Below are 14,123 nucleotides of genomic sequence, written 5' to 3'. Positions count from 1 at the left end.
AATCCCACTTCTGGGTATTTATCCAAGGAAATCCAAAACTACTTTGAAGATTTGGTCTTTCATATGAATCTTAGAATTAGCTTGTCAAGCTCTGTTTTAAAAATCCATTACCATTTTTATTGTGATTGGATTATATTAATATATTAATTTTGAAACAAATTTATCTTTATGAAAATTGGGTTTCCTCATCCAGGAATATATCTTCCCATTGTTGAGGTCCTCTCTTTTGTCTTCCAGTAAAAGTTTTTATCAATTGACTCTAGTCTTGGAGTTTCTACAAACTGCCCCTAACTATAACAGATTTCTCTGCACATGTTGTAGAGTATAGTTTCCTCCAGTTTTATTTCTTTGTGGGTATTCTCTGTGGATATTTCTCTGTTTTATACTTTCCTCAGTATATTTTGTTCTATTGATTGTCTTTTTTTCTACTATGCTTTTTTTATTGAGAAATATAGGTATAATTACAAATATACTTACATAGATACGGATGTGATGATGGAAGTGGATAAAAACAAACATATCTTTTGTGTAACCATGGGATTTTAGGTGGAAGAAGGTAGATTCCTGTGCTCAATATGCCATCATGATTTATTGGCGTATCTCTATATTAGCTGATGAACTGATTATCTAAGAAGGTTTAAGGTATAATGTTTATATCTTAGATAGAGGTTCTTATTGTTTATATCTTATTGAGGCTCTTCTCAGTTCTGCCCCAAGGTGCGTATAAGAAACATATTTTGGAAGACAAGACAGTAATACACAAAAAGCTATACACTTGTGCTTCTACAGGTGAATTAGAATAATGGTAACAGATGAAAGAAATGTACAAAAAAAAATCTCTTTTCTTTGTTGTAGCTTAAAGCACTGACACGTGCTACCAAGTTGGCAAATGATAATTTGGAAATAAGCCAGCTGACCAGAAAATCTTTACAAGATTATTATTGGCAGATAAGGTAGGCTTTGAGCCATTCATGTGCCCATCAAGCATTTACTAAGCAACTTCTTTAGACAGAGTACTATACTTGCTATAGAAAATATAAAATAAGAAAAAGACAAGATTCCTACTCTTTAGGCATTTACAGAAATGGTTCCTACCTTCCCTTAAGATCCATTTTTGTGTGTGTGTAAAAATATTTCACAGAAATGTCACATTAAAGTAGTTATAGTTTTAATATCCATTGATTAAAAAAAAAACACATGTTGATTAAAAACTCTGAGTTTACCAATACTTTTCAATTGACTTGTATTATATTAATCTCAAGCGTTTGTATATATTTAAGAATTAATCTACATAAACACATGTGCAAGATGTATTATTAATTCAGTCTAAAGACAATGTTTAGAGAGCATATAGATTTAAGGACCCCTGTAAAAAACATAGTGTACAGGTTGGGAACTATTGGCTTATGGACTAGTTGGGAAGAGAAGTTAGAATAGTATGAAACAACTAGAAAAATGATTTCAAGACAAGACACAATTATGTGTCAAGGAATCTCCAATAGAAGAAAAGCTCATTGGGAGGTACTTACTGAGTAGAAAATTCCACAATGCACAAAGATGTAACAATTGTCTATATATGAAAGTAATTTGATAGTTAAAGAACACAAAAAAATATTACTTGAGAAGGTTGACATATACCTTGCACAGGGCCTGGCATATAGTGAGTGTTCAATAAATATTGAATGAATGAGTGAGTGAATGAATGAATGAATGAATAGAAGCTATCAGTATTTACAAAACAATAAATTATAAAGTTAAATAAAGTTGAAGGCAAAGAACAGATGTTGGCATAATGAACACAGAACAAGTAAACTTTAATACAGGAAAAAGAAAAGTCAGCGTTACATGGGATCTATTGATTAAAAAAAACACATGTTGATTAAAAACTATTGAGTTTACTAATACTTTTCAATTGACTTGTATTATTTTAATCTCAAGCGTTAGTATATATTTGAGAATTAGTCTGCATATACATATGTACAAGATATATTATTAAGTTAGTCTAGAGACAATGTTTGGATAGGGGTCTACTACTGTGTGTGTGTGTGTGTGTGTGTGTGTGTGTGTATGGGAGGGTCACTGAAGAGATCATTGCTTTTATTAAAACAGAAAAAAAGCAATGTAATAGATATCCATTCAGAAAAAATTTCAGAGTTGTGTTGAAATGCTTCAAAGAGGAGATTTTGAACATTTGAAAAACAATGTTTTTGTTAGAAAAGTCATGTGTATGAAATACCATTAACTAAGAGTGGTACATATGTATTCAGCCTTTAGTGACTATATACCAGATGCCTAGTATCCACAATCAGCTGGTACCCAGGAAAGAAATCTTGCAAGTCATTTGTGACCCCTCTCCTTGCTTCTCCTCTCATCCCTCATATTCAACCAGTAACCATTCCCGGTGATTCTGCCTTATTTCAGGTGCTTCTCTCATAGCCTGACTATTCAAATAGATTTTTCTAAATAAATAAAACCACGTTAGTGGCTTTCTACTACTTTTAAGATAAAAAGTCAATATCTTTAGTATGACCTGTACAGCCCTGCATAATCTGACTCCTGCGGACCTCTCCAGCCTACTGTTAGGGGTTCTCTGCCTTGGAGCTTTATAGTCCAGGGCCCTAAATGGGCTATGCTCTCTAACATCTACCCTTATATATCTTGGTTTTAATGCCTCTTGTTTCGAAAAGTTTCTTTCATCATTTTCTGCCTGACACTTAGTCAACATACACTTTTTATTCAATTTCATCTTACTTTCTCAAGGAGGCTCTTACTTTGCCCATTAGATTAAATGAAATTCTCTTTCTTTTATACTCACATAGCACTTAACACGTTTCCCCTTTCACAATTCTGATCACATTTGTAATTATTTGTTCTTTTTTCCTGCTGGGATATTAGTTACCAGCAACTGAAATATTTCTTGCCACATAATAGATAACTTCGTATTATGTGTTTATTGATTTGAATTGAGTATCACATACTCTAGGAAGTCTTTCCCTACTATTGCCTACCATTCTCTTATTTATGCTCACACTCTAGCTTGTGTAGACTTCTGTTGTAACACCTTTAACATTTTATAGCATTGATTAATTTACATATCTATAAACTTTAACCCAGAGAGCATGTCTTTTATCTTTGAACTCCCCATCCCTTCACCAGCACAGGCCTGGCATGTACTAAGCACCCAATAACAGGCCTGTGTTTCTAGCAGTATGGTAGACTACATTTCCTGAATGACCCTTCTAATGAAAACAACTAAAAATGTCTGATAAAAATACAAATATTTTTATCAATATATCGCTGAAATGGCAAAAAATATAAGAAATCTGCAAAAACCCAAAAGAAGGTGAAAAGAGAAATCCTAAAAATTAGCATAAAGCTGACTTTTACACTGAGGATATTTGTTAAACACTAGTAACCTTGAGCTGTCATTCAGATGGCTTTACGGAGTGCTGAATGTAGAAGATAAAGCCAAGTTCATCTTAGTTGTAAAGTATAATAGGAGATCACTGTAGAGACAGGCGTTAAACTTCATGAAAGGGAGGACTATAAAGGGGATGACAAAGAAACTTAATAATCTTTTAAAACAATATGTTACTTGAGTATTCAAATAATGGGATCATTGCCCCATCAGGAAAAGTATCTCTAAATTTGAAGAAATGGTTCTAATTGTTAATCTGAAAATGTATAATAAATATACTGCAGTATGTCCAGAAAATCTACAAATATATGGATTTGAGCAGAGCAGTTTTGCATAGTGAAAAATCTTTAAGTAATAAAGGAATGAATCATTAATGGAATTTCAATCTCTATATCAAGATGTGGGTAAAATGAAAACAGTATCATGGGGTGGGGGGGGCCCAGAAGAATTAGTGTAATACATTCTTTCAGGCCATTTTCAATGATTTAACTATTTCTAATCTACCAATATATTTTTTATCTACAATTATTGTTGTAGTAATACAAAACAGCTCTATGACTTAGAAAGGGAAAAGGACTCCTCCCTACTACACAGTATATTACAGACTTGGAAACAGATAAAATCCCTTAGACAACAGCAAGGGTTTACAAGCACCCCAATAAAGTTACAGTTTCAGAGGTGAGTGGCTGCTCTTTTGGTTCTTGTAGCTGTCCTGAGGAACTGCCCATGAGTGACTGGGAATTCATAGTAACTGGGAGAAAATCAAGAAGCTAGACAACTACTTGATGTAGTCAACAAAGGATTTGTATATATAAACAGTTCTTACAACTTAATAAGACAACTCAATTAGAAAATGGGCAAAAGATTTGAACAGACACTTCACTAAAGGTACATAGCTGGCAAATGAACACATGAAAAGATGCTCAACACTATTTCATGTCAACAGAGAAATGTAAATTAAAACCACGATGGGATATACTGCACACCTATGAGAATGGCTAAAATCCAAAACAAAACAAAAAAAGAAAAAGACTAACAAATGCTGGCAAAAATGCTGAGCAACAGGAACTCCCATCATTGATTGCTGGTGGGAATGCAAAATTGTACAGTGACTGAAAATAGTTTGTTTGGCATTTTCTTATAAAGTTAAACAGACCCAGCAGTTATACTCCTAGGTGAAACATAAATCATAAATACATGTCTAGTAGAGAAGAGAGTTAAAATTAAAAACTTGTTATTGAAATGGTTTGTGAACTCATAGTGAAATAGCTGATTCCCTCTTCACTACCCATTGTTCTGAGTTTTTTTTCAGAACTATAAAAGATTCGTGTAATTTCAGGTAATTAAGAAAGATGTTTACTTTGTTGATTTTTTGTGTGTTTCAGTGGTTTTTAATGAAAGTGCTGTTGGCACGTTCTGAAAAAAAAAAAGGGTAGAAAGTGCTTTGGGCGCATTATGAACCTAACCCAGCATGAAACTTTGTTTATCTTAGACTCCTAAATTCATGTAAATTTGCTGACTTGCCTCTGATCCTCTAAACCAATCTGGTACACCCATGCATTCTGAATCCCTGAGCAGAAAAGGAGAGCCACAGATGCCATAAGCTTCTTCATAGCAGCACCCCTCAACTAATATTGCCTGCTCACCACCTACTCTTATTCTCAGTCTAACTCCAATCCCATGTGCGGCCCTGTGAATTTATTCGTCCTGATATTCAACATTCAGCTTACCCAGTGGCCTTGGGTTTGGGTTTGGGTTTGGGTTTGTCTCTGCAGAGAGACTCCTGAACCAAATCCCACAGTGTTAACAATTAGGTTGGCCCCAGCAGGGCTAACCCCAACTACCCTATATTGGGGCGTTTAGCTTGGGAAGTTAAAATATTCTGATCAACTGAAAAAAGCCATATGTTTGAAGATCCTCCTGGGAACTCTCTTTGCTGGCTGAGTTTACCACTTGTGATCTCACAATGAGCATGGTTCTTGGAAGCCTAACTGAATAAGCTTGAAACCAGGCCTATAGGAAAGGTCTGGGACCTAGACACTAAGCTCAAGTTGTCTTTTCTTCATATATTTGGTTTTGAATTTGATAAGGCTTTGAGATATCCCTAAATAAAACAATTAAGTTGGCAGCTGGATGAATGGTTTGTGCTAGAAAGAAAAATGTGGAGGTCTGTGTCATAGTAATAGTGAGTAAGGCCCTATTTGTGCGTGAAACTGCTTAGGGATAGAGAAGAGAATGAGATGAAGATTGAATCTTGAGAAACCACTTTGGCGTGGCACAGGAGGAGAAACCAGAGGAGGAACAGAGAAGCACCAGTTAGAGTGTTTTGCCACAGAGGCACAGAAAAGGGAGTATTTTAAGATGGAGGGAGTGGTTAGTAGTGTGTAATGCTTCTGAAATATCAGTTAAATCCAGGACTAAAAATGTTCATTGGATTTCCTCACATGTGGGTTATTGATCTCAGCTAGAGCAAGATTTATGAGGTGATGGTGGCAAAATGAGATAGCAAGAAGTTGACGATATAGCCCTTTCTTCTCATTCAGGCAATAAACTCTCCTTGTGAAATGTTACCAACACTGCATTAAACTTAGAGAAACTGGCCGGGCAATTAGCTACAGATTTATTGTTTTTTGGCTACTGAATACAAACCACGGTGATAAATAGCAAAGAAAACCCAGAGTCCTCTATATTTTCTTCATTTCTGTTCTTCGTTAGGCACCGACCTGAACAGGATCCAGATAACTGTCAAAGGGACTTTTTAAAAGACAGAGCAAGCTATACAAGCAGGAAAATCCACAATATTTAGTAATGTTGGGACCTTCAGCATTTCCCAGAGCTACTGAATGGGAAGGAGGAAGCTATGAACCCAAGATCGCTGTCTCAGTAATCTCCCCAAAAAGGGACTCTGGGTATTAAAGCACCCATTCCCTTAACTTACTATACACTGAAATAACCTGGGGGAGCTTTAAAAACCACTATTCTGATTCAGTTGGTATCAGGTATGGTCTTCATGTCATCAGTTTTAAAAAGACTCCCTAGTGATTTAAATGTGATTAAGTGTGAGAGCCATTGTATTAAAGAACAATAAGTTAATTGATGTTCATATTGATTACCCTGAATCAGAGGAAAACAATAATACTTATTGAGTGTTTGTTGTACTTCAAGCTCCAGACTGAGCACTTTACATCAATTAATGCATATTGTCCTCATATCAACACAGTTTTCAGATGAGAAAAGTAACTGGCCCAAACTCCATAATGTCAATAATGAGTCTGGGTTTTCAATACAGGTAGTCTGGCCTCAAGCCTGTACAGGTAATATCCATACTAGGTTCACTATATTTTATTTCAGAAGGCAAAAATCATATATTTTTAAACCAGCTTTAATGAGAGATAGTTCGCATGCCATATAGTTCACCCATTTAAGTGTACAGTTCAATGGTTTTTAGTATATTCACAGAGTTGTGCAACCCATCACAATTATAGCTTTCCAATACTTCCATTATTTCTGCTTTAAATAATTCTATTTATTATTAATTAGGATTAAAATGAATAAATTTGATGAACAAAAACAACAGCTGTCAGAAATGTGTGAGACTGAGAAGAAAACTGAAGGAAAAGCATATAAGAATGGGGAAAAACAGGAGGTATTTATATTGCAAAACAATATTCAATTCAACTAGTTATAATATTTGTTACGTAAGATATGAAATCTTGGTATTTGTAACAATTACCTAACAAAATTACAAATAATAAGAAATGAAAGTTTAATTTTAAGAATAATTGTACTAAGCAATGAATTTACTGTAAATTACATATTTGTTTTTTGGTTTCTAGAGCCTCCCATATTTAGCTTCAGAACTTGAAGAAACAGATATTGAAAGAATAAAGCCAATCACTTTGATGCCACAACTTTCTTTCGCTGCAGAATTAACAAACTTATCCAAGTGTTCACTGTAAGTGTTTCTATAGGATATTTCTTCCTTATATATTGTCTATTAATTGTATTGTTCTTAATAATATTAGAATTCTTGAGTGAGTTCCATATGCCAGGCACTTTGTTAAGTCTTTTTTTTTTCATACATTTGAACATTTATTCGCTACCATAGGTCTATGGTATTATGCTCATCTTAAAGATGGAGAAATTTGTGCTTATGGAAGGTTAAGTTACCATGGTCATATCACTGAAGTGGGACATAACCAGTTTGATTTGATGATTGTTTTTTGTTTTGCTATGGTAGTAATTTTTGTTCATGTGTAGATAGATGGGCTATGAAGCCACTGTAAACAAGGTTATACACCCTTGCTTGCTAACAGATCCCCTTGCTTTCATAAAACACTGTATTCTGTATTGGGAGGTCCCTCCTAGCAATTTTCTACTTAGACACAAACTTCTTTCCTTCCCACTTGTTACTTCTTCCTTGAGCTATAATGTTTTCTCCCTATTCCTAGGACATTTTATAGAAAAACAGATATCATACAGATCCCCATTTCTCCTATCTTTAGGCTGATGGATCTATCTCACCCCCTTAATGAGGATATGTCAACTTAGAGCACTGAACTCTAACTTCTCAACATCTGTGTCCCGTGGGACACTTTGTACCAATTCATCTTTAAGTATTGTGAATGTGCATCATTTAGTACCGTGTAGGAAGACAGTGGGTGTCCAGTAAGCATTCACATACATCAAATGAATGAATGGATGAAAATGAACATAAAAATAGCAGACACAAAGGCACAATTATCACTACCCTCTGTCTGACCAGAGAAGTGCAGCAGTGAAGGAATTCTTTATTTGTCCTACATCTACTTCCAAAAAGGGCCTGAGATAATTTATTATGTAAGACACGCATACAAAAGGACCATCTAAATGAGGATAAGAGAACAAGAGCCATAAAATGGAAGTTGGAAGTAAAGAGGAAAAGAGAAGGAGGAAGATATTTGTGCTGGAAAGCCTAGGCTGAAACTTAGTGGAAGTCCAGGCAAAAGGAAATATGATGCTTTATATCTGTTCAAAGCTATTGCTATCATGTGACATTGCTGTCATTATCCGTTTAAAATGTCCAATTGGATAGTTAACTCTCTAGAAAAGAATAATATAGAACTGATGTCAAAGATAGAGATGAAGGGAGCACAGAGCTTAAATAATAATTAAAAATAGTTTATAGGTGAAGGAAAAAAACAACAACATTTCCTGAAGATAAATGTAATTCTGAAATTAATGAATTTTCATCATTGGTTCATGAGCTCATTACTAAAACAACTTTTACAGGGCAACATGAAGGGCAAACTTTATTTGTAAGATATTTCTCTAAAGGTAATTGGGAAGATGGTGAGAAGAGGCCAAAAGGGAGATAGGAAGAATAAGTAATCTTTTGTACCTGAACCTTCTGAGAAGGTTACAGAGAAGATGGCCTCATATGGGGGCAGGGAGATTCTGGACCCATAGGACGATCAGTGTGGAGAACAGAGTGGATTTTATATTTCAACCAGGGCTTATCTACCAACCAGTCTTCTCCCTTCTGAAAAAGTGGATCAAGTCTTAAACATCATTAGATCAGTTCCTTTGTAGCTAAAATGATATTCAATAAATGTTGATTGAGGGAATGAATGAATGACTCTCTAGGAGTTTCATATCACTCAAGGGGTCATTTATTCCCCCAACAAGTGTTTTCATAGAAGCCCCAGGAAACTAACCTCTCTAGCTTGCCTCTCTAATCTTTGGGTTCAGAGAATGAATGTCTTGGAGAAAAACAGTAAACAACCTAAAGCTTAAAGGGACTTACAAAGACCTTTAATAAGACACAGCGAACCTACTGACTTAGAGCCACCTCCTTGATGTTATTGGTGTGTGTGTGTGTGTGTGTGTGTGTGTGTGTGTGTGTCTTTTAAAAGTTAGAAAACATTTTTAAATTTTTTATTCAAGCTCCCCTACCCTTTAAGTCCCTCAGTTTTCTCCTTTATAAGACATCTTATGATGGGTAAGTGCTGTAATCTCTTTAAGCTATACTTTAATAAAATAAGTAGTTGATTGATTTACAGAACGTTGATTTTAGTTCTTTCTCTATTTTTTGAGTAAATATCTCTCTTTGAAAACATTTGACTGGGTAGGAGAGGTTTTTACACATATTGGCAAGTGTTGTTGGTCTTAAAAATACCATAGGTCCTCTCAAACGGTCATATTTTAACATGCTAAGGTGCATTTTGAAATGAACATTTTATATCCATTTTGCTTTTCAAAGGTCCTTTAAGGGTTTATTTAATTTTTAGGCACGAACAAAAGAGGAGAACCAAAATTCAGAAGCTTAAATATTTTGTTAAAATATTATACAACGATAAACAGGTTTCTTGCACTTCAGTATCGCCTCTACAGTTTGATTTTAAAGTCATGTTTCAGCAAATTTTCAATATTCAGTTAATATATTGGCCTGAAACAATTTGCTTGGAGGTATGTCATTGTCATTTACTTTTATATCTTATTTTATGCCATACATAATTTTAAATTTCTTGTTAGCCATTGTTATATGTGGTAAGTTACTTCTTTTACATTAAGGAATAATTGATCTATATAGGTGGATATTTGTAAATAATATGTATATTTGTAATTCACCAATAGTCTTTTATGCTATAAGTACAAAATTATTTGATTTGTGGTTGGTCTAAATACTTCTCTCCTGCTATAATTCCCGGCAACCCTGGATGTACAGTGTTACTATTCATTTGCTAGAGAGGTGGGAGAGGGTTATTTACGCTATACTGAGTAGTTCAACTATTGTAAGTATTGAATGATTTCTCCAAATTGCCCCAGCCCTGACTTGGCGATTGCAGTCTCTTGCTGTATTTGTTCTTCTTTTTCTGAATTTGGGATCTATTTTACAAATCCGATGAAAGAACATATAACAGACTCCTGATCCCTGTCCAGAGACCCCACCACGAGAACTCCTGCGCTAAAGAAAATAGGACAATGGAGAAAAATTAGACACAGTAAAGGAGTCTAGACAAGAAGTCTTGATGGCTAATATGGGGGTTAAACTTGCATTTAGACCTGAAAGAAAAGTTATGAGAGAATAAGATTTGTAGTTGTGAGGGTGGGTGGAATTTGAGGAATGGGGAGAGGGTTATAATTACAAATCTAAATCAAAGTTAATTTTACAATAGCTGAAATAATTTGTTCTGTCCCTGATAAGAGGCTGTTTTTCATTTTGATCATCTGTGCTATCAAGCGCTAAAATGTATCATCCTAAAATGTACATCTGTTGAAATTCCTATTTAAAAAAATATACTGCCTATACTTTCCTGCTATTATACTTAAAATAAATTGTGATATAATAATACAACCACTTGAGGTTTAAAATGTGTCCCCTTCCCCCTGTAGATAAATGTGTATTTTGAATCCTTCCTCATCCCATCACTTAGCACATAATCCTAACAAACTAAAAGGCTGGGAAATAAACTAATCTAGAATCTAGGTAGGGATAAATTGCACCATTAACAAATGCAGAAATTGCAAAATAAATTTATATGCCCTAGCCTAACAAATTCTAACCTGCATTTCTAATTTACTTCTTACCATTCCTCTTTACTCAGTTCTTCACTTCGGCCAAACTGAACTGCTTGTTTTTTTCCCCTACAGCGTTGCAATTTCCTACTTCTGAATATTTGAATATTCTAATTTCTCCATCATAAAGCCCATTTTCATTCTTGACACTCCATCTCCACCATTCAGTAGTGTTGATAACTGCCATCAGGGGATAAGGCTGTTTCCAGGGAGACTTCACTAGGTGGGATTCTCAGCCTTTACATTTACTGCTTTCAAGGATCTGACTGACCTCCCGCCCTGCAGTCTCAGAAATTGGGTCTGACAGTCCCCTGAGAATGCAGCTACATACCTTAAACAAATTTACAAGGCTGGTATGTGACATCAGAATGCCAACTCAACATTTGAAAGTATTTATCAGTTCATTGTCTCTCTTTAGTTAGACAATATACTGATTTATAATAAGGAATTTCTTTTACAGGCCTGAATACTCTTTAAGTCCGTTAGCTATAAACCCTACAAACCTTTCAGCGTTAGGGATGCCTTTGTCAAAGAGACCAGTGTGTTGGCTTAAATTCACTTTTACAAGGGCAATATTTAGATCACCATAAAAAATAGTTGCCTCTTTGACTTTCCTTTTTCTCTGCCTTCTTGGTTAATCAATCATCCTTTTGATTTGCACACTTTTTTCTTCTCTTTCAAGGGGTATTTCACTCCTCCCTTGATTTCCAACTTCTTAGAGTACATATAACTTCCCCCAAACACCAACAACACAGTATAGGTCAAAATAAGATTTTTCTATTGAAAAAATTTTAGGTTTGAGTTATGGCAGTGATGGAATTGTAATAAAAGCACAGCATACAGAATCGAAAGACCTGGGTTTAGTACCCGGTGGACACGTATGGAACTGTCTACTCAGCTCCTCCCTTGCTCCTTCTGGGACTTTTCTGCCCTCCTCCCAATCCCATAGTTTGTTTAACTTGTCCTTGGAGTCTATGAGCCAATGAAGCTCCTTTTTTCCTGAGTAATTCAACGTGGGTTTCTATCACTTACTATAAAAACTAATAGAGTTTCATACAGAGAGCCCATTTCCTCATAAAATGGAAGGAGTAATACCCGTTTCCTATAATTTTTTTATCAGGTTTAAATGAGATTAAAAAAAAACTTTAAAAGTGCTACACAAAAGTAAGTTTTGGGGTATTGTGTTATATGTATCTGTATCTCAGAACTGTGTTTATAATCCTTTTATTCAATTTATCTTCTTCGAGACAAGTAAAAAACATTTTGTTTTTAGGGACATATGACTCCACTTTTCTCATAATCATGTGGATGAAATGCTATAGAGAAATACCTATTTTCTAGTATTTAAAAAAAAAGAGTACAAATGTGTTCTTGAGGGTCCTTATTTTAGTTCTTTTTAATTTTGTATTTTCAAGGAGCTATCAACCATTTCTTTTATTTTTAGGTCTATGAAATAAATAAAAGGACACGCTTACTGGCAAAACTGTATATACCTTTACCTAACATTACAGAGCTGAAAAACAAATCTGTTTTGGAATATGTAGAGTTTAGCTCTGATGAGCGGGTCATACCTGAGTATGGAGAAGTAGGAAGCAGTAAGTTTGTTAAACATGCTTCTTTCCCCTTATTTCCTTCATGAGTTCCATAACTCTGGGTCATTTATGTGAGTAAATAATTCTATATTTACAGTATTAGGTTGAAAATGTATTAAGTTCCCCTTTCAGATATTAAATTTTTTTGAACTTTGGCTTGAATCAGATCTTTGGGAAATCTAAAATTTGGAATTAGCATCTGTGCTTTTCCTGGGTCATCTGAGATAAGAGCACTGTGTTCTCTGGAATGTGAGCTCTGCTCCTGAGTCGACAGACTGATCAGCCTCTGCCTCTCCTTTAGTGAAGCCTAAAGATGCTCCAGGATGTGTTGATTCATCTTTTAACTGAATAGGGAAGGGAGGAAGCAAAGGAAGGAGAGAAAGGAAGAGAGAAAACGAGAGAGGAGAAAAGGGTTGTTTGTGTTCACTTGTTTTTCAATTGGTATTACTCCTCATGCAGTTAAGTTTGTTAGTACGTCTGTAAGAAGACCGATGAAATTCTTCTCCTTCTCCCCCAGAATCTTTCTCTGTTTGAAGCAGTCTGCCTTGCAGTATCTCAGATGGGAGATGAGGGAGAGCCCTAAGATTAGAGTCTAGGGTCAACACAGAACTTCCTTTGTGTTCCTGGGGTTCCATAAGTAAAAGTCAGGGAGGAAATCTACAATGTGTTCAAACTGCACACTTTTGTAAAAAACTAAATATTTTTTCATGAATTTTATAAACAGATGTGCCTTTTCTTCTTGCGGGTGATGGGACTGAAGAACTTTGTCTTTTGACATCAGGAAAACTAAGCTATTCTCTATCATGGGCCTTAGATGAAAATGGTATTCCTCTGACAGTTGTGTCACAGTCGTTAAGATCTGCTTATTGCAGGTAATAAACTTTTATGGTTGAAAATCATGCCAGTCCTCAGCAAAGCATCACACAAAACCTGTGTCTATAAAAGGGAAAACTCTAGCAGTAGTAGGAGCAGTTTATTTGGATGTTTATTTATCTTTTATAAATATATAAAATATGTATTTTATTTATAATTACTAAGACAATAAGTATCTTTATATGTAACAGACTGTATTGCTTCAATGTTTAGGGTTATAGACTCATGGAGGATGAGAGAGGCGGTTCCATAGCCTTTAATTTATAAGCAAAGGCCAAGACTCCCAGGGATTTTATTTCTGGGGCCTTCATACCTCCCAGCCATTCTGGATATAAAAATAATCATTTATGCATTATCCATTTGCTGGAAAGAAAATCCTGGAAATTTTATGCTATGTCCCAGGACTTACTAGAGGAATTGGGACGAGTTTTTAGATCACACCCACAAATAGGATTACCAGAAATAAGTACAGTAAAATTCTATAAAAATGATAATGCTGGCTTATATGTATATTATACTGTTTGAGAAACACTGTAAATATAAAGGGCCAAGTAGATCATTTAAAAATTAGTGAATGACGATATCAAAACGATGGCCTTTCCCCTCCCCATCTAAACATGTATTTTTAAAAAAACGTTGCTATATAACATTATAGAAAAGGCAGAAAAATGTTGAGACAATAA

General features: G+C 35.0%; 1 protein-coding gene across 1 annotated transcript in view; it reads left to right on the top strand.

Moving 5' to 3' along the window:
- CC2D2B (coiled-coil and C2 domain containing 2B) overlaps positions 1-14,123 on the top strand; it is an 89,441-nt gene that overhangs the window by 20,530 nt on the left and 54,788 nt on the right. Inside the window, exons 11-17 of the mRNA XM_074339306.1 lie at positions 856-953; positions 3,956-4,096; positions 6,959-7,064; positions 7,255-7,373; positions 9,688-9,865; positions 12,420-12,570; positions 13,292-13,439. Coding sequence (XP_074195407.1) covers positions 856-953; positions 3,956-4,096; positions 6,959-7,064; positions 7,255-7,373; positions 9,688-9,865; positions 12,420-12,570; positions 13,292-13,439 — 941 coding nt within the window. The remainder of the gene's footprint in view (positions 1-855; positions 954-3,955; positions 4,097-6,958; positions 7,065-7,254; positions 7,374-9,687; positions 9,866-12,419; positions 12,571-13,291; positions 13,440-14,123) is intronic.

Source organism: Rhinolophus sinicus, linkage group LG07 (assembly GCF_036562045.2).
Source record: "Rhinolophus sinicus isolate RSC01 linkage group LG07, ASM3656204v1, whole genome shotgun sequence".
Taxonomy (NCBI): domain Eukaryota; kingdom Metazoa; phylum Chordata; class Mammalia; order Chiroptera; family Rhinolophidae; genus Rhinolophus; species Rhinolophus sinicus.
Note: the sequence above shows the minus strand (reverse complement) of the source record. Positions and strands in the feature narration are given on the sequence as shown.